The sequence below is a fragment of the Panicum virgatum genome, chromosome 9K (assembly GCF_016808335.1).
Source record: "Panicum virgatum strain AP13 chromosome 9K, P.virgatum_v5, whole genome shotgun sequence".
NCBI classification, from domain to species: domain Eukaryota; kingdom Viridiplantae; phylum Streptophyta; class Magnoliopsida; order Poales; family Poaceae; genus Panicum; species Panicum virgatum.
Window position 1 is genome coordinate 24,851,081 of NC_053144.1, and position 19,236 is coordinate 24,870,316.

Consider the following 19,236-nt stretch of genomic DNA (forward strand, 5'->3'; position numbering starts at 1 on the left):
GCACATCCATAATGCATCATTAGGTGTGATTTGTATCAAAAGTTGAGATGCATAATACATCCATATTATAGCATCTCCAAGAGCTCTTGTATAATTTTATCTAAATTTGAAGTTTTACAAGCTTTGTAAAAAGATAGAAGACCTCCTATAGTATGGGTAAACCAACAATCTCTTTAAATCTGTACTCGCTATATGTTATTTACATTTTCTTATCTTCTTCCCCACATCCTCTCCTCTCTCTCCGTCGCCGACGAGCTCCAATCACCGGCGGCACCACGGCCTTCCTCGACCTCGCCCTCCCCTGGACATGCCTCTGCCTCGCCGCGCTGCTCGCCGCGGCCGCCCGCATCCTCGCCCTCCCCGGCCTCCTCGGCTCCGGCGCCGGTGGCGCCGCCGCCGCCCTTGATGGCCAGCGCAGTGCCGAAGCTACCGAGCTTGGCGCGCGTCCCATCGTCGGCCGGCGAGGAGCACGCTGCCGCTGCTCACGTCCATGTGCACGCCCGTGGTGGTGGCAAAGGCCAACGAGGCGGATCAGGTTGAGGTGGTTGACCTTGCGCATCACCAGGAACCGGGAAACGCCTCTCGTGGAGAGGTAGCTGACCAGGAACCGCGCACCGCCGGTGGCCTACATGGCGGTCAGGCACGTGCACCGGAGCGGCTGCCGGCGTCGAGCGTCTCCGGCGCAATGCCCCGACGGGTCACGAGTGTGGGCGCGAGAGGCGGGATGGGGCCATGTGGGCAGGATACAAGAGCTGATGTGCTGGGCATCTTTGCCTAGCGGCATACCGTGGATACAAGACGAGGATAGAAGACGAGGTAAATAGCTTATCTGTTGGATGAGGTTTTTGTGTCTTCTTTTTTTTTAGCCAATATGTCCAAGATACAAGAGCTCTTGGAGACGCTTGCATCCATAATGTATCAAAAAAAAATTCCATGGTTTTGCCGTCGTTTTATTTGTTCAAGACACGAATGAGGGTGGTCCGTGGCATGCGATGTGACGAGCGAGGGTCGAGGAGGCCGTGAAGGCTTGCTGCGGACTCGTGTAGTGTATAAGTAGTTGGTTGGTTCCCAATTGCAAGTTTGTTTGTTAGCAACAATATATACGCAGGCACGCAGCAGCAAAGAAAAAACGTAACGGAAATCCGCAAGGGATAGAAGCAAATAAACTTGGCTCGTGTGACCGTGTCAACAACTTGACTAACTGCCTCGCACAATATGTGTGGTCGTCGGGTGCCATGCATGCATCTCGAATTCTCGATCGCGTTCGTGATCCCCCCTACCCTTTGCGCTCGCTGACCTGACCGCGCGCCGTGTGCCCCTCAACTGTGAGCAACCACGTCTCCCGGAGATCGGGGAAGAATGGGTTTTCACCGCCAGCAGAAAGAAAAAGAAAACCCCCAAGTTGTTGGCCGGCGGTGTGATTATCCATCTGATCCGTTTTACACGCGTTTCCTCCCACAAGCCAGGCATGCACGTGCCCCTCCTTGACGGCTGCTCCATTTAGTTCCTCTTCCCCGACTGTGCTCTCGGAGAATTTCAGTTCATAATCTTCCTGCTCGTACCATTCCCCTCAGCCCTCCCGTAAGTCCACTCTCTCCTGCGCCGTTCCAGACTTCCCAGGTCGATCCCAATCCCATATGGTTTGGCGCCGGCGGTTTGTGATCCTGCAGGCATCAGCCACTTCCGATCCCCAACATCAGGTTTTGTGTTTCGACTCATCTTTACGTTGTTCTTTTCCAGCAGTTACGAAATTGTGTTCCTTTTTTATCTGAATAATCTTGTAATTTTCAGTTCTCTCGGAGAATTTCAGTTCATGATCTTCCTGCACCCTTCCCTCTCCGCCCTCCCATAAGTCCGTCCACTCCCCTGCGCCATTCCAGACTCTTCCAAGGTCGATTCATTCGTTCCGTTCATGCCATGGTTTGGCGCCGGCGGTTTGTGATGCTGCAGGTAGGTATCAGCCACTTGCACAACGTTAGGTTTTGACTCCTCTTTACGTTGTTCTTTCAGCAGTTACGAAATCGCGTTCCTTTTTTTTTTCTCTCAGTTTTGATCTGAATCTTCTAATTGACGTATGTGCCCTTCACAGCTATGATCCCCTCGCCACCGCCAGCCACAGCTACTCTTGGCCTGGCATCCATGGTTCCAGTTGCTGCAACCATGAGTCCATAATGACTCCCCTCCCTTGCGCAGGTCCGTTTCGATTCCCAATTTTTCCCATCTCCCCTCATCCCTTTTACTACATTGGTTTCCTGACAAAAGCAAAAAGAATAGGAGAACGTGTGTTGTTGTTCATCCGATCGGGATTCGGGAGTAAATGATTGGCCAAACAGCAATTAGTTCATTGGCGTGTCAAAAACTGAACATTTTACCAATAGATACGTACGAACTGCGTTTTCCTAAAATTCCCATGTTGTTCGATGATAGTAGATAGCTCTGTTTTGACTCCGCCAACCAATCTGTCGCCGTGTAGTTTTGAAACACATAGATGGCACCGAGTGAGGAACGGATGGATCAAGTTGACGATCGCCCGTGTCTTGTGTGTTTGGATGGGAACACCACAAAAGGAGAGATATTTATTTGGACGAGGGATAAATGTGTTGCTTGACTTCTGCATCAGGTGCAGCCTCTTCCTATATAATGGCCATGTATTCTTTATTTCTTTTTGAGGAACAATGGTCACGTACGGAAATGTCAAAACCTGTGTTGCGTCGTAAACAACTTTTGAGGCAAACCTATCCAAATCCAAACATTAGTAGTGGCACACTAATTCACAACACCACAATGAATTACACACGTCTGCCCGTGCCCGAGCAGCAATCAGACAACTAATGGTTTCACAAATCATTTTCGAGCTCCAATGGCAAAGGATGTTACAGCCATGTTATCCATACGTAATTAGAACTATTCGTGGTTGCCAGAGAATATGCAAATTCTGCACGCGCTATCATGTTTCCATGTTATTTTAACTTAACACTGTTGGGTATGGTAGTGAATGCTGTGACTTTTTGCAGGTGCAATTGACGGCTCAGAAGAAGCCATGAACAAGGATGCAGAGGTGCCTTCAGCAGGGATGATGTCAGGGTTAGCAATCAAGGTATGCTGCATATATCCTGGATTATATATTTTCTAGTGGGTCCATCGATTGAGCAGGTGAACAATCAACAAATAATTTTACATATCCACTAGTAGAATGCTCGTGTAAAAAGATGTAAATCTGCCAACAAATAATAATATTCATCGTATATAATGTTGTCGTTCCAAAAGGTATTGAGATAAATCAAACTTACTTGTTTACCATTGTCACCAAGGTCAATAAATATTCACACAAATTTACAATACATTCTATTTTATATCCCCGTCTAGGATGTGGCTAAGATAATATTTTACGTCCGCGAAGTAATTTTCGATAAGCATTAAAGTCTGATGCACGTCGTTGATAAAGTTCTGCCGCATAGTGCGGTTCCTGTAGTCAATTCGAATACATAAGTATACATACCATATGTGATCGATAGAAATAATTATTAAAGATCACAATTTTTTTACACAAAGTAGTATACTACTCACTTTATAAGTTTACGTGCTTAGCGTACTTTTCCATGCAGACATGTACTACAGAACTAGGTAGCCCGTAGAATACCTGCGGCAGCTTTCCTTTCATGTGGACGCAGTATGATGTTCGAGAAGTAACATCATGCAGACCAAACATTCCTTCTACCAGCGTCTCCATTTTCGGCTGGTCTAGACGTAAGTAATGTTGGGGCGCCTACAAAATTGGTAATAGAACAAATTTTAAGCACCGAATAGACTACAAAAATGATACCAAATACAATGGATAACAATGGGAGCAGCTCAGGTTCAGATTTTAAGGATGAATAAAAACATTACATACCTGATCTGAGACGATTACCCTTGAGAGCACAGCACACGAAAAACCACAATCTACATGTGCACATGAAGTTTAGTTTGTCTCTGACATCGACGTTTGAGAATCTCGCCAGATGCATCTGTGTTGAGCTCATTCCATTTGACATTTAGATACCGTGGGTATACATAGCTTACCCAATCAAGCACGGACAGAGTAGCTATGTCCTGTCAGTGGAAAACGGATGCACTACATGGATCAGAATTCATCTATCCGGTTCAGGGAAGTAAGCTGAGTAGGAACATGCAGTTACCTTGGTGTTGTGGCCCCAGCCACCGCCGGTGGTTCTAGATGTGTGTTGGCGGCGAGAGCCTGATTAGCAGGAGAGGATAGCATCACGAGGGCGCGGCGCAGGAAGGGCAGAGGGCGAGCCGTGGGTTTGCCTCAAGAGGAGCCAAGAAGCAGCACAGATGGATGCATGGCGCCACAGAAGGAGCCGACGGCGGCCCGGATGAATGTAGAGCGCCACAGGAGGACTCGAGGGTGATGCAGTTGGAAGATTCGAGGAAAGAGGGAGTATGTCACGATGCGAGAAACGGTTATCACAAGTGGGGCTGTAGAAGTGTATAGCTATCGCTCTCCACTGTTCGTCACCCCAAACTCACCAAGCCTTTTCTCTCGTCGCTGCTCGCCATTGACGCAGAACAAGCCGCTCACCCCATCAGTTGGCCCAGTGGCCAAAAATTTGAAAAGCATGTATGTTGCTTAGGCCGTTGGGTTTGCATTTCGCAACGGCTGCGTGGCGTGGCATGCATCATGGGCCGTGGGGGTGCAGGCCGGTCTCCAGATCCGTCTGGCCGGACGACGGCCTGCGTGTGTAGTGCTTGCAGCATCGACGTACACATGTGCTAGTTGCTAGTGGCCCGCCCAATACCTTCTGCCATGTTTGCGACTGCTAGCCAGAATGAGCGTCGCGGTTCACACATGCATCGTGCTACACACCGCCACGAAGGAACTAGTCATAGTTTTACCTCGGTTGGACGGCGACGACGATCTCAAGCGTCCATCGAACATTTTTATTTCATTTTTAATAAAAACTGCAATGGCATTCTTGTTTTTAAATATGATTAGATTGGTGTGACCATGTATGATTCGATGAGATTACTTCTGCATGGTTGATGCATCGTTTCATTCCCCATTGCCAAATCTGTTTGGATACATCAAATCGTAGCTGCTGCAAGCAATTACTAACTAGGACACTTCAAATAAATTCCGCCTAACAAATAAAGTGGCCATTCTAGAAAATTGAAGAACGCCAAAATAAGCAGTCTGGATTTGCATTGCGCGCCTTGCTCCAGCAACCATCGCCCACCGTCCTGCACTAAGCACACTAGCGCAAGTGATTCCTTTGATAAGCTATTAAATGCCATAGAACACCTCCATTACCACAGAAAAAGACTTGTATACCTCTGCCAATTATAGGAAGCAACATGATAAGATTTTCATAAAGTAAAATAAGTAAAAAATATAGGAAAAAGTTTAATTTACTCCGTTCAACTATACCCAAAGTCTGGAAAACCCTCTAAACTATAACTTGATTCAATTTACCCCCTAAACTATGTCATTTGGTTTATTTTACCCCATAACACAATTTATCTTTTTTATTTCTCCATATACAAGTTGAATTTTAATTTCAAATTTTGCAGGGTAGTAGTGGACATCACATTGCACCCCATTAGTTTCCATATAATTTTGAACTCCAATGATTAATTTTTTATTAAATATTCTAACATAGCAAAATATCGATAAAAAATATGATTTAATTTTTCTAACATGTGTTATGGTGTGTACTATTATGTTGTAAAATTTCAACTTAACTCCACCTATGCATGTAGAAATGAAAAGGACAAATTATATTAGGGGGTAATTTGAACCAAATGATATAGTTTGGGGTGTAAAATATACCAAACAATAGTTTAGGAGGTTATCCAGACTTTGTCTATAGTTGAGGGGAGTAGTTTAGACTTTTTCCAAAAATATATATTATGTTGTAAATATGAATATATTACCTCATCTATGGCGTTAGGACCTCCTTGTACACAATATTCTTTGTGTATGTACCAGCTTTTTTTTCTTCTCCTTCACACTATGCTTTTTCTTGTCCTTCTTCTTGGATTTCTTCTTATCCTTCTTTTCATCTTTCTCGTCGCCTTTCTCAGCATCAGGTGGGAGTGAGAGAATCTTGATGGTTGATCGGGCGGTTGCTCTAGATAGCGCAACGTATAACTGACCATGTGAGTACACAGGTTCGGGAAAGTACACCCCCACATTGGGAATAGTTTGTCCTTGTGCCTTGTTAACTGTCATGGCAAAGCTGATCCTATCAGGAGATTGCTTCCTCTTGAACTGGAATGGCAAGATCTCATCATCGGATGGGCATAAGGGTATTCGAGAGAGGAAAACCTGCTTTCCAGCATGCTGGCCCAATACAATTTCTGAGTTGATTGTGTTCTTCTGGAATCCTCATATCACCAATCTCGTTCCGTTGCAGAGTTCGTTTGCAGGGTCGATATTCCTTAGCAATATGATTGGACAGCCGATCTTGAGCTTTAGCACGTGTGGAGGTAGACCATTCGGGGTCAAGGTGTTAAGAAACTCCGAGGGGTAATAGTTATGGGGATCATCAACTGCAGAGTCGAAGCTATATGGTAAACCATATCGCTCCCTCAAAAACTACTGATCATCTTCATATTAATCATATCCACCCACTCATTTCGTGTTGACAAAATCGCCCTTGAAGTGATGTATTCTTGAATTGCCATGTTCTCATTTAGCCTTGAAAATATGCATTCAATCAATCTATCAAGATCTTTACCATCTCCAGTATAAGGCATGCAAATATCATCTGATAGATGGACATCTCCATCACTGTTTACCTCATTTGTTTCACCACCGATGTGCAAGAGATAATATGCAAACGATGGGTCGCTCTTTGCCTGCATGTTGCACACCAGCTTCAAGTGGCGCATCGAATCCCAAAGGTAGGATCTCCGCAGCAAAGCATCGACTAAGCATCAACTATTTGAGCCCTCGACCCCTTCCAGACAACAGGGAGAACCTACCTAAAATCTCCACCGAAAACAACAGTCTTGCCACCAAACGGAAGCTCCGACTGATCCATTATATCCCTCAAGCGTTTGTCAAGAGCCTCCAACGCTTGCCTCTTTGTCATAGTAGCCTCATCCCAAATTATAAGAGATGTTCTCCGTAGCATCTTGGCTGTACCACTTTGTTTCGTGAAGCTACAACATCTACCATCCTCAATAGTAAGTGGTATTTTGAAGCGTGAGTTCTTCCATCAAGTATGATGGAGGCGGCAACACCTGATGTAGGTGTCGCCACAGCAAGCTTGTTCTCACTGCATACTCTAGCGAGAAGGGCCCTGTAAAGAAAAGTCTTCCCAGTACCGCCGGGTGCATCCACAAAGAATAAGTTGCATTAGTCCGTTTCAATTGGGGACATGATATCATCATATGCAGCTCTCTGCTCGTCGTTCACGAACTCGGACAACACCACATCATCCGCACTCGGAACTATGCTTGGTTCCTCAAATATCTCATGTGGGATACCACTTGCTGTGTCATAGTTATCATCGATATCTGGTAGTGGGAATGACTTTATGTCCTTTCCCATCGATTGCAACATATTTCTAAGGTCAATCAACATCATTTGTTCTACAGCCGTTGGGGAAGGACAATTGCGTTGGTAGTCCTCTAACATTTCATCTAGATGTTTCTGCCACATCCCAAAGACGTCACTTGGCTTGCAGAATACCAAAATTGTTGCAAATAGCCTTTCATCTGGTATAGTGTGGCTTGTGTAAGACAACCATCAAGTGTGGTCTCTTCTTTTATTAGGATCATTTTTCTGCGGCCTCTCAAAATGTTGGTTGCAACACACAGTCCACCATCCTTCGTTGCTGATATGAGGTAGCACCGGCGATGTGGTTTAAGAGAACACAAAGATAGTAGCGTTCACCTTTAGCCAGATGGGCAGAGACAATTCTACAAACTTGGCTACGATTTTTACATTTTCTCCATTGTGAGAATTTTCCATTCCATTGCCAAGTAAAATATTTCGGGAAGTCATGGTAGAGAATTCCACAAGCTTTGTTATGAACCTATTTGCCTCGAAGCAGGGATGAAGGCAAGTAGTGATTAGAGGGTTCCTATGCACCAACAAAATTTTGCAAAAACAATGATTAGATCCAAATTTTCACCATATATGAACCCTTCACAGGTCAACCCGATGCACCCACAATGCTAGTACACCCCCTTCAATTTGCTCTATCTTCACCACTGCCTTGAAGTATGCCGTCAGCATTGACTGTTCGACCCCTAGACGGTTAACCATGCCTTTGACCTTCTAGCGTTGACGGAATGAGACCTTGTGCATGTCAGGAAGATGAAGCTGCAACTTCTTTACGGGCGGATGGACTTTACTCAAGTCAAAGCCGTATATCCTCCAGAGCGCTTCTAGAGGTGTAACCCACCTGGCGCCCCTGTATTGCTTGATCTCGTCTTGCTTTTTGTTGCATTTGCTGACGAGGATTCTAGTTGAATTTTAGATGGGATTTAATCTCCAACTTGTCAAAATCCCCCATCAATCCTGATTGACGACAACTAGGATTTATGGGTGCCAGCTATACAGTATATATAGTAGATTGTACTGTACTACACAACGTGTGGTTGCAATGATATATGGGCCCACAATCAAGGGTCCACAAGCTAGTGACGTGACGTGTTGACGCCTGTGCACTGCATGGGATGACTCGTCGCCCTGCGCCTTCCTTGCGTACGTTTTGTTGTGTGAGATTTGTTAAGAATAGAATGGGTGATCTCACCCAGTCGTTCAAACACCTGAAGACTCAACTGTTCCCGCTCGTGAAGCTCACGATCAAGCCCCACGACCATCCCTAGAATGTGGGCATGAGGCCACGAACTCCAGTTCGTGGGACGTGGGATTTTGAGCGGGAATGGAGTGAAGTTCAAACACCATTTGTAACCTATAAATAGTCCCCGTGATCAATGGAATAAAGCTGCTAATTCACTCTTTACATCTTGTGTTCATTACATTCACACACACTCACAACACGTTATCAGCACTTGGCTCCGGCCAACTGAGAAGAAGGGAGAAGAACTCTGATGAGCTTGGTGAGCATACCTTACCTCTCGCCGTTCATGTTCGACTCCGCCATCGCTGTTCCTTTCCATGTGCGTGCTCGCCGCATCTGCTGCTTCCTTCGGAAGCAGATCAGTGACCTAATGAGGGCTCCACGCCGCCACAACAGTGACTCCACCTCCGGCCGCCATCGTGCATGCCCCGCTAGAGAGGCTGCGTGCCGTGCCGAGCTCGCTGGAGATCCCAAGCGCAGCGACGACCTCATTGTCGACGCACCTCCTCTTGATGAGGACTTGGCTGCTCGACGTGGGCCTCCAGTGCCACCAGACCACTGCACCACGGAGGGGCAGATTCTCGTGAGCTCCCCACGCCACTATCTGTCTCATGGATGGACATCCAGGGTGCGGGTCGAGCACGGAGGATCACGAACATCATTGCAACTCCACGGCATCGCCTCGCCGCACCGGTCTCCTTCACCCTCGTACACGCTGGTGACGCCGTTGTACACGCCAACAACCCCGGAGCCGCCGGGCTTCAAGCTCCCGCATACCAGGGCTGCACGCCGCCGAGCTCTGCCGTTCTACAGCGACGAGGCAAGCTCTACCACGGCGGACCAGGTGGTCTTCGACGAGCCAGAACTCGCCCCTCCACCTCCACCTCCGGCGCCGGTGGTTGTCGACGAGCTCGGCATTGCCGAGCCAGCAATGGCTTCCCCACTCCTACCTCTGGTCCCCGCGCACCGCAACGCGACGTCGGCGGCCAACCGCCACCCGGGCCTGCGCTAGTTCATCCTGACCGGGCACGTCCCGACCGAGAGGTCCCTGTGCGGCCCCGAGGCGCGCCCAACTCACTCGGGCGAGGGAGAGGCCTAGGGCGGACAGACCTGGAGAAGGGGGCGGAGAGGGGGTGATCCGGTTGAGCCACGGATGGACCCGAGTGGAGGGGTGGAGGATCAGCATCACCAGTGGTGGAACCCACCGGCGGCCGGACTCCGGGCAGCATCGGCGGATTGAGGCGGCGACGACGACCCATGCGGCGGCGGCGGCGGCTGGAGTGGAGTGGAGGATTGAGCGGTTAGGGTTCATAACCCTAATCCACCACCCCCTATGTACTGGATCGGGCTGGGGCTCTGCCGCCCGCGCCCCCCGCCCTCAGTTGTTGGGCCGAATCCGGTGGCGGGCTGAAACCTGAGTTATTTTTGCCAGCCGCCAAGTTATCTTTTTGTGTTTATATTATGCATTTTATTTCCGTAATTTGCATTCTAGTCCTTAGACTTTCAGTTATTTACATTCTAGCAAGCATATGTGTCTGTAATCTAGTATTCAGACGACATGTTTTGCGTTATTATAGTTTGTTAAGGAACAAAAAGAACCCGTAGGCTTGAAAACAAGTAAGGTCTAATGAACTTGATAAGGAAATGGTTTACAATCCGAATAGGTAAATAGAATGATGGGAATAAATATGTAAATGAAATTTACATAAAAAAGTAAATGAAAGCTAAATTGACGTGCACCAATACACAAGCGCCTAGAAGTTTATTACACACAACGAAATTAAATTTCATCACTTGTCTCAGGTTGGTGAACGTGGCGACTTGGGGAAGTCGGATTGGTGTGAGACCCGCCGACAGGATCATAGTCGCATCCTCCGAAGATAAGCCTTCGCTTAGCGGGCGGATTGGGAGCGATGTTGCCATCTTGATGCTCAGGGAAGTTCTAGCCTTGGCACGGTGAATCATCATCATTGTCGTCTTCATCATTTGAGTCAGATTCATGGTAATCCTCATCATCATCTGATTCAGCTTCATAATTTGAGTCATCGGAATGAATCTCAACCATGTGGGAGACACGACCCTTCTCAGTCACTAACTTATCCTGCACAGGAGAGTCTTTGCGATCTTGTGGGTACCTCATATTGCTCTCGTATATATGGGTATATTCCATAATATCTCATGTTGTTTCCAATAATCCCAATATTCCTCATGGGGCAGGTCACTCAGCTACCTAAGCTGAGTGACCTGCCCCATGAGGAATGCAGCTGAGTGACCTGCCCCATGAGGAATATTGGGATTATTGGAAACAACATGAGATATTATGGAATATACCCGATATATGCGAGAGCAATATGAGGTACCCACAAGATCGCAAAGACTCTCCTGTGCAGGATAAGTTAGTGACTGAGAAGGGTCGTGTCTCCCACATGGTCGAGATTCATTCCGATGACTCAAATTATGAAGCTGAATCAGATGATGATGAGGATTACCATGAATCTGACTCAAATGATGAAGACGACAATGATGATGATTCACCGTGCCAAGGCCAGAACTTCCCTGAACATCAAGATGGCAACATCACTCCCGATCCGCCCGCTAAGTGAAAGCTTACCTTCGGAGGATGCGACTATGATCCTGTCGGCGGGTCTCACACCAATCCGACTTCCCCAAGTCGCCACATTCACCAACCTGAGATAAGTGATGAAACTTAATTTTGTTGTGTGTAATAAACTTCTAGGCGCTTGTGTATTGGTGCACGCCTATTTAGCTTTCATTTACTTTTATATGTAAATTTCATTTACATATTTATTCCCATCATTCTATTTACCTATTTGGATTGTAACCCATTTCCTTATCAAGTTCTTTTGACCTTACTTGTTTTCAAGCATACTGGTTCATTTTATTCCTTAACAAACCATAATAACGCAAAACATGCAGTCCTCGCTGCAGAACATAATTCACTCTACACCTAAATGAATACAAAAGCGAGTAAGATCAACAAGAGCAACTAGAATCCAAAATCCTTGAAGAGAAGATCAACTTCATGTTGAATCATACAGTCCTCGCTGCAGAACATAATCCATCCATCAGGATATCATTCATCAATACGACAGCTACAATTGCCGCCTGTGCAGGGAGATCACCACGCGGCTTCGGCACCTCCGGCTACTGCAGTTGGAAATATCGGTGCCGATGCGTGTCCCAAATGCGGTCGTGGGCCTCTACACTACACTGTAGACAGCCCTCGTTGCTCAGCATTGGTCCACATGGAATATCCGGTGGAGCTCCGGGCGGCACGAGGCGAGGTGAAGCTCGGGAGACCACCCCCTGTCGTGCGCAGGCGCGAGAGGGGTGAGCTCGGGGCGACGCGGCTGGGGTGGAGCTCGGGTGGCACGGGGAGCTCAGAGTGGTGTCCAGCGGGACGGGGCGGAGCAGACGGGAGAGAATGAGGTTGAAGAAGAAGCTGACTTGTGGGGCCCACACATCAATGAGTGAAGGAAGCAGAGCAGTAGGGATATTTTTGGCTATACGGAATATGCATACACTACGTGGGTCTGCGAGTGGGTCCAAAAACATAAAAGACGGATAAAATGGTAAGATTCAAAGAAGAAAAGAATGGTAATAACAAGTTTCAAAATAGGTGAATTGTAATGGCATATCTCATAACTCCAAAAATTGCAATGGCACATATTAAAAAAAAACACTCTTGGAGAATGCTGAAGCTGAGGTTTGAGGTCCTCTATCCTCCGCCACTAGGGATGACAATGGCGCGGGTATCGAATCTAGCGGTTTCGGTTTCGGGGATGATCTCTCACTCATGATTTTCGGGTTCGGGGCCCCGAAACCTATCATGTTCGTGTTCGGATTTGGTTTTTCACCCATGGATAGCCAATGAATATCTGTTTCAAATAAAAACTCATGTTTTATAGTACACTTGTTTATTTAAACTATCAATTTTATTTTATATTGACTTAGAAAATTATTTACTATTCATTGCCGCTTGTTGTTTATAGGTGTGAATGTTATATATATCATTTATATATTTATAAGAAGTACTCGTTGCTCTTACTATATTATCTTATAAAATAGTTTTGAGTATCCAATCGGGTTCGAGTATCCGCGGTTCAGTTTTGGGGATAAATTTTTACCCGAAACGGTGTTCGATTCGGGTTCGGATTTTGGGTTTAAGGGGGTGTTTGGGAGAGCTCTGCTCCACCAAATTTGGCTCCACTCCGCCTTTTATTGTCGCTCCACTCCGCCTTTTATTTTCACACCACTCAGCTCCACTCCACTCCACAAAATATTAGCTCCACTCCACCAAAAACTAGGAGCTCCTCGAGAGGTGCTCCACCAAAATATGAAGCTGGTGGAGTTGGAGAATATTATCCACCTGCCATTGATTACACACTATCCATACTCTTTTATACAAACAAATAGAAAAAGTCAACAGTCTCAAAGTGCTCCCCGCCGCCGCTGCCACCTCGGGGCTCTGCTCTGCCGCCCCTCGCCGGGGCTCGCCGCTGCTGCCGGGCCTCGAGGCCGCCGCCGCCTGGGCTCGCGGCTGCCAGGCGCCAGCCACCGCGGCTCGCGGCCTTCGCCCCAACCTGGAAGCAACGGCCGCCTCCAGGCCGCGGCCTACACGCCCTCCAGGCCGCCCACCGGGGCCCCTCCCACCGCGGCGCCTCCCGAAGGGCTGAAGTGGTCCCTCCCGCGGCGAGCAGACCACGGCGGCGCTCGCCGGCCCTGTCCAGGCGGTGACGCTGGCCTGCTGCAGGAGCTAGCGGCGCGAGGACGGCAAAGCGGGAGGCAGGGATGGGGCCGGTGAGCTCCGCCTGGACGGGGAGGCGGTGTGCCCTGCCGCCGCCTGGCCCCCCTCGTAACGACGCTCCGTCCGATTTCAGTCTAGATTAGGATAGAAAATGAGTAGGAAGAAGAAACCGACACACGGGACCCACGTGGAAGTGAGGTGAGAGGCGGCCGGGCCAACTCGACCCTAGTTGGGCTGTTCGGATATGTGTTGGGCTAGCAGGGTATAAAGAGTTGTGTCTAGTGGGCTGTTCGGATATCTGTTAGAATTGTACAGTGGAGTGCTCGGCCTGAATGTCCAGACACTCCACCTCCACCTGACCCAAACCCAACCCGTTGCCGTCCTTACCCGCCGCCACCGGTCACCGCTCCGTCCCAATGGCCGCCCCCGCCGCCGCCGCTCGCCGCCTACTGCGTCCGTCGTCCTCCGTCTCCGTATCCAACACTAGCCGGCTCCTCTCCACGGCTTCGCCGCCTCCTCACCGCAGCCCCTACACTAACTCACCCGTCGCCTTCGATTGGTCCGATGACGACGCCGACAACCCCACGATACCTCCACCGCCGTCCCCGGCAAAGAATCCCGAGCTGCCTCCCCCGTACGACCCCTTTAGCAAGAAGCCCGCCCTCTCTGAGCCTTCCGACCCCACCAATCTACAGGAGATCTTCCACCGGATGCGCACCGAGGGCCTCACCGACTACGCCATCAAGATGTTCGATGGATTGTCCAAGGACGGGCTGACCCACGAGGCGCTCGCGCTCTTCGCGGTCATCAAGGACAAGGGCACCATGCCCGACGTCGTCGCACATACTGCCGTCCTCGAGGCCTACGTCAACGCCGGCCCCGCTCACTGGCGCGACGCCGTGCGCACCTACGACCGCATGCTCGCGAACGGCGTCAAGCCCAACGCCTACACGCTTGCCGTGCTCGCCAGGGGGCTCGCGGCCAGCGACCGGTTCTCGGAGGCCGGGAGGTACCTGGTAGATATGCTCGACCGCGGGATGCGGCCGAATGTGGCGACGTACCTGGCCGTGTTCGAGGCGTACGTGAGGATGGAAAAGGTGGAGGAGGGGCAGCTGCTGCTGGAGACGATGAAGGGAAAGGGCTTCATGCCAGACGAGGAGGCGGTGCGCAGGGGCATGGTGAAGCGCGGGCATGTGTTCAGGGGTGTCATGAATTTACTCTTTGGCAAGTGATTGTGGTACGTGCTGCTTCCTCATGTTGGAAACGTTTCAGTCAAAGCGTTTGGTAATGATTCTTCAAGATTTCAGATGCAATGAAAGTATGATGCTAGCCTTTTGTTACCTTGCGAATAGTGTCTTGAGTTTTTTTATTTAATTGCAATGCATATTATGCACTGTGGAGCTTGTTCTAATCAATCATCAGAATGTCGTGAGACAAGATCTAAATGATGAATGGAAAAATTTGCAATATCTCTTAATTTGTTCTTTGTTTTGTCATACCATTTTTCAGAGTAACTGTAACTGGCAATGATAAAGGCTGATCTTCTGGATTAAATTGTCCTACAGCCCCAATGCATTGCATCATTTGTCTTCTGGATATTTGCAGACTAGAACTTGACCCAAAAGGATGAAACAAATCAACATTTTTCCCGTCGCGCAGACCCTTTTTCTATAAAGCTTGCTGGCGTACACTGACATAGTTTTACCAAAGAAGCATGGGATGAATTCACTGCTATACCGCTTCAACCAATTGTATTCCAATTAATTTACCTTCTTTGTGATGTCATATCTAGCCCAGTTTGTGTCTTACACATAATTGCCATTGATGCATTTTGATACTGTTTTGGGCACTGTTTATTGGGGAGGGAGGAGGAGGTGGGCGCTTAGGCTTGCTTGAAGGCAAGAGGGAGGGAGAAGTTTGAAACCTAGAAAATAGAAGGGGCATAGACCTTTTCTTCTGCTTAACGAACCACGATGCATCCCCTCTTTTTATATAGAGGAAGGTGACTTAACCATAAGTATGTTATAGATGGGATCTTAGAGATGTGTTCTGATCTTTCCTAACTTGCATGAGTTGAACTTCCTAATTATTGATGAGTTAACTTGGGTGGCAAGGCGATAAGGGAGCTGGTGGTGTCATGAGGTGACGTGCTGCCTGCACAGTGCACACCCTTCCCCTGGTGGTAAATTGGGTGGGCCTAATTGGCCCGTAACAGGTGCTTGAAGTTTTGACTTTGGCTTTGCTCAATAATAAGTTTGGATATCTGTCACTTAGTTTAGACCTGTAGATTTGATTCACACAAGGATTGCAACATACATTGTATCCTAGTGCTGCGTACTGTTGCACAATATAAGTTTGAGATAAATGCATAGCGCAGCATTATGAAATATTTCAATTCCATTCTCAAGAAAGGTAATCATATAATGGTACAAGAATTTAGCCCACATTCTGGTGCGCAAATTGGATGTACTTGATCACAGAAAGAGGCTCTTTGACGTGGTGACGTGTGGAGTAAACAATTACTGTAACTGCCATTTGATGCTTCATCATTTTAGATTAATAAATATGTAATTTCCATGATTTAGTGAGCTTTCCGTTGAATCTAACATCATCATGTTCAAAAAGAACCAAAATGATTATTTTTTTTCTATTCTCAAAGACCATAAAAAGCAAGCAGGCTAGGCAATATTCAGAACTAAGAAATTATGGTTTAGGCCCACATGTGATGCACCGACCTGTATGAGTGAGAATGAAGCAGGGCCAAGTTGCGGACAATTTGTTACTGGTTTGTTAAGCTGCGGTAGTCGCTGTTTTATGTAACCAGTGATCTTTAGGGCAGTGAGAAATATGGGCTGGAATTCTTATTTTGGGCTTAGTTTGTCAGGTTTCTTAGTTGACCAACTTTAATAAATCAAATGGGATCAATGCTGAAAGCCATTTCTAGCTGTTAGCCTGTGGGATAAAGCTATACTGTTCTATACTTAGAATTTTGAAGCCTGTGTAGCGAGGTCACTGAGGCACTTATGTAGTCATGTGTGTTCTTATGATGTTGTGGAAGTAGAAGATAATTCATGCTTATTTCTAGGCATTATACTCTATTTATAAGTGTAAAACGAACAGATTGGAGAAACCCCTCATTTCAATTAAACAATAAAAAAGGGACTGGTTCTTGTGGCTTTAATTTTTTAGTATGTTGGGAACAGGGCACTGTACTGTTGCTGACAGGTAGGCTATTCAACCTCCCAAGTACTAAACCACCTGAGTTGAGTCTTAGGACCAGCTCAAGTGCTCTTGTCCTTTACTGAATGCCAACCCCTGGTCATGTTTTTGGAATAAGGTGAGGTTTTCTATGTACAGTGCTGTTGTTGATACAAAATGCTGAGAACTAAATTAGAAGCACAAGTCTGGCTTCCCAAACAAAAAACTAGGAATTATGTACGCTAAATTGGAACTAAATTTCCATGTGTTCATCCCAAACAGCAAAACTGGCTTTTAGTTTGTGTCCATGTAGGTAAAACCAGGAATTATGGGCAACAAAAGGTGAAAAGTAATATGTTTTAAGGAACATAATTTCCTGTTTAAACCCAAGTTCTGAAATAGTCAATTTATTATTTGTCCTGGGACCATATTGAGATTGTGCACATCTTGAGCTGTCTTTAAACAGTATATATATTTTATAGATATCAAAGGTAAAGGTAACTTTGCTTTTCATTGGCAGTTCTATTGCATTCTGTTTAACTCTACTCTTGAAATTGAAATGAAACCATAGTGTAGTAGTTTTGGTACATTCATAATTTGTTACAAAATTGTTCTGAGTTGCGGTTTCCGATATGGTATTATGACTCTTCTTGCTTGACAGGGAATTGGTCGAGCAATGCCATCCCAACTACTGCCTCCAGCAACCACTGGTCACGAAAAATCCCAAAATAGATGCTAGGCAAATATGAATCCACCGTTTGGTCCTTGAGGAGGCATGGATCATTGTTCATTATGACTGTTTCTGCTCGATACTGTCAAAATAAACTTGCCATTTTCTGCATATGCATCTGAAACACTTTCTGCTGACTTTTGTTTTAATTGCTATGAGGACAATGCGCCTGATTCTGCACATTGAAGGCAGAAGGAAATATTTGAATCTGGTAAGTGGTAACAAGAAGAGTATTTGATTGATTGGACGAACGAAGTTTCACCGTCTCCGGCAAAGCATCAGCAGCTGCACAGCTTGCACCCCGCAGCCCAAATTCAGGGGCAGATAGCTGGGCTGCTGCAGCAATCACTACGGAACGCTTCTACAGTGCGAACTTATCAGAGTATCCTCATTCTTGCAACATATCAATGATGATTATCCGTTTTTTTACTCCAAGATATATTCTGAAGGGATCAGGCTGGTTGGGTCAACATAATAATTTCTCATCCTTGTTTCGTGACAAAAGTTCACTCCTTACATGGTGTCTGTGCAAATTTTGTCCTTTTCCAGCTGCATGGAACTCACTCATGAACCTGGAAACAAGTATGAATTGCCGCCAATCAGATGCGCCTCCACCCTACACTGATTTTGTTGTCTAGAGGTTCTGTCAACGCCCCGGAGTGTTTATCTCTAGATTCGACTGCTTCTCTTGGGGATCGGATTCAATTTAGTGTCTGCTCGTCAGTATATATGCATTGCATGATAGATCTCGACTGCTACAAAGTGATGTGCTGAAAGGGAAAGGCTGTATGGTGATGTCGATATGGGGATGTCCTTCAGCCGCTGTGACACAGGAGACATGGACTCCTGACTGGTGAATTTGGGATAGGGGCAACCGTCTATATATATGCTTTTTGTTGTACTATCATTTTCTTCAAACTCCTGTGGTTCTTGCTTGAAGAGATCACGACGACCCATGAAAGTATTTATTTAGAGCAAAGAGTTGCTCGGCATTGCCTAATTACCTTTCAAATTGTACTTGTACAAAAGTTTAAAAACTTGAGCCTCCTCAAAAATTGCAAGAACCATCTGAAAGAAAAAAGAAAAAGAAAAAATTGCATGAACATGCAAAAATCCACCTAACACTCACCTCTTATTTAGCTGGTCTTAAAAATCTATGATTCAATTTGATAGCTGTCTCCATGAACTAGAGAGAAAGGTTTGTGGCTCCATTACCCTGGATAGCGAAATCACATTCATGGGAATTGGAGGTACGAGTTCACCGAGGGAATTTTGATGAAAGTTGGATCATTTAATTTGTGATATGAATTGAAAGGGAAGTTTAAGATAGAATTCTTATTCTTTATATTTGTGAGGTGGGTTTGGAAGTGAAAATTTGTACCATGTCAAGATGAATAGTCAGGACGCACCAATCTTCCACTTATAATCACCGTGTTCGGCAGGCTGGAGTTGGAGCTGGAGTGATGTGAGAAAAATATTGTTACCTGGCTGGTGGCTGGAGGCTGGAGCTGGAGTGATGTGAGAGAGAGAAATACTGTAGGGGCTGGAGGCTGGAGACCAGCCGAACGCAGTGAATATGGGGGAAGGACGGAATAAAAAAGGACATAGGAGCCTTCTAAATGGATTTATCTATATGCAACTCGGGTGTTCAAAAGCAAGGGTTTAGACAATAAAACGAGAAATACCATATTTTACCGATAAAAATACAGTATGCATGTCAA

The 19,236-nt window shown here is 46.6% G+C and overlaps 1 protein-coding gene across 4 annotated transcripts; it reads left to right on the top strand.

Annotated features, from left to right (window-relative positions):
- Window positions 1-1,289: 1,289 nt before the first annotated feature.
- On the top strand, window positions 1,290-18,527 carry LOC120650933 (pentatricopeptide repeat-containing protein At4g38150-like). Of its 4 annotated transcripts, none has more exons than XR_005665868.1 (5): window positions 1,290-1,700; window positions 1,811-1,950; window positions 2,090-2,193; window positions 3,015-3,097; window positions 17,447-18,527. XR_005665868.1 is itself a non-coding variant. In XM_039928243.1 (2 exons), exon 1 carries the CDS (start codon window positions 14,004-14,006, stop codon window positions 14,817-14,819), a length of 816 nt encoding a protein of 271 aa, XP_039784177.1. In that variant the 5' UTR covers window positions 13,060-14,003; the 3' UTR covers window positions 14,820-14,824; window positions 17,447-18,527. The 4 variants fall into 4 exon arrangements, 1 of the variants encoding a protein (XP_039784177.1); XR_005665867.1 differs by having other exon boundaries at window positions 1,295-1,700; window positions 1,792-1,950; XR_005665866.1 differs by lacking the exons at window positions 1,290-1,700; window positions 1,811-1,950; window positions 2,090-2,193; window positions 3,015-3,097 and having other exon boundaries at window positions 13,060-17,897; window positions 18,065-18,515.
- Window positions 18,528-19,236: the final 709 nt, after the last annotated feature.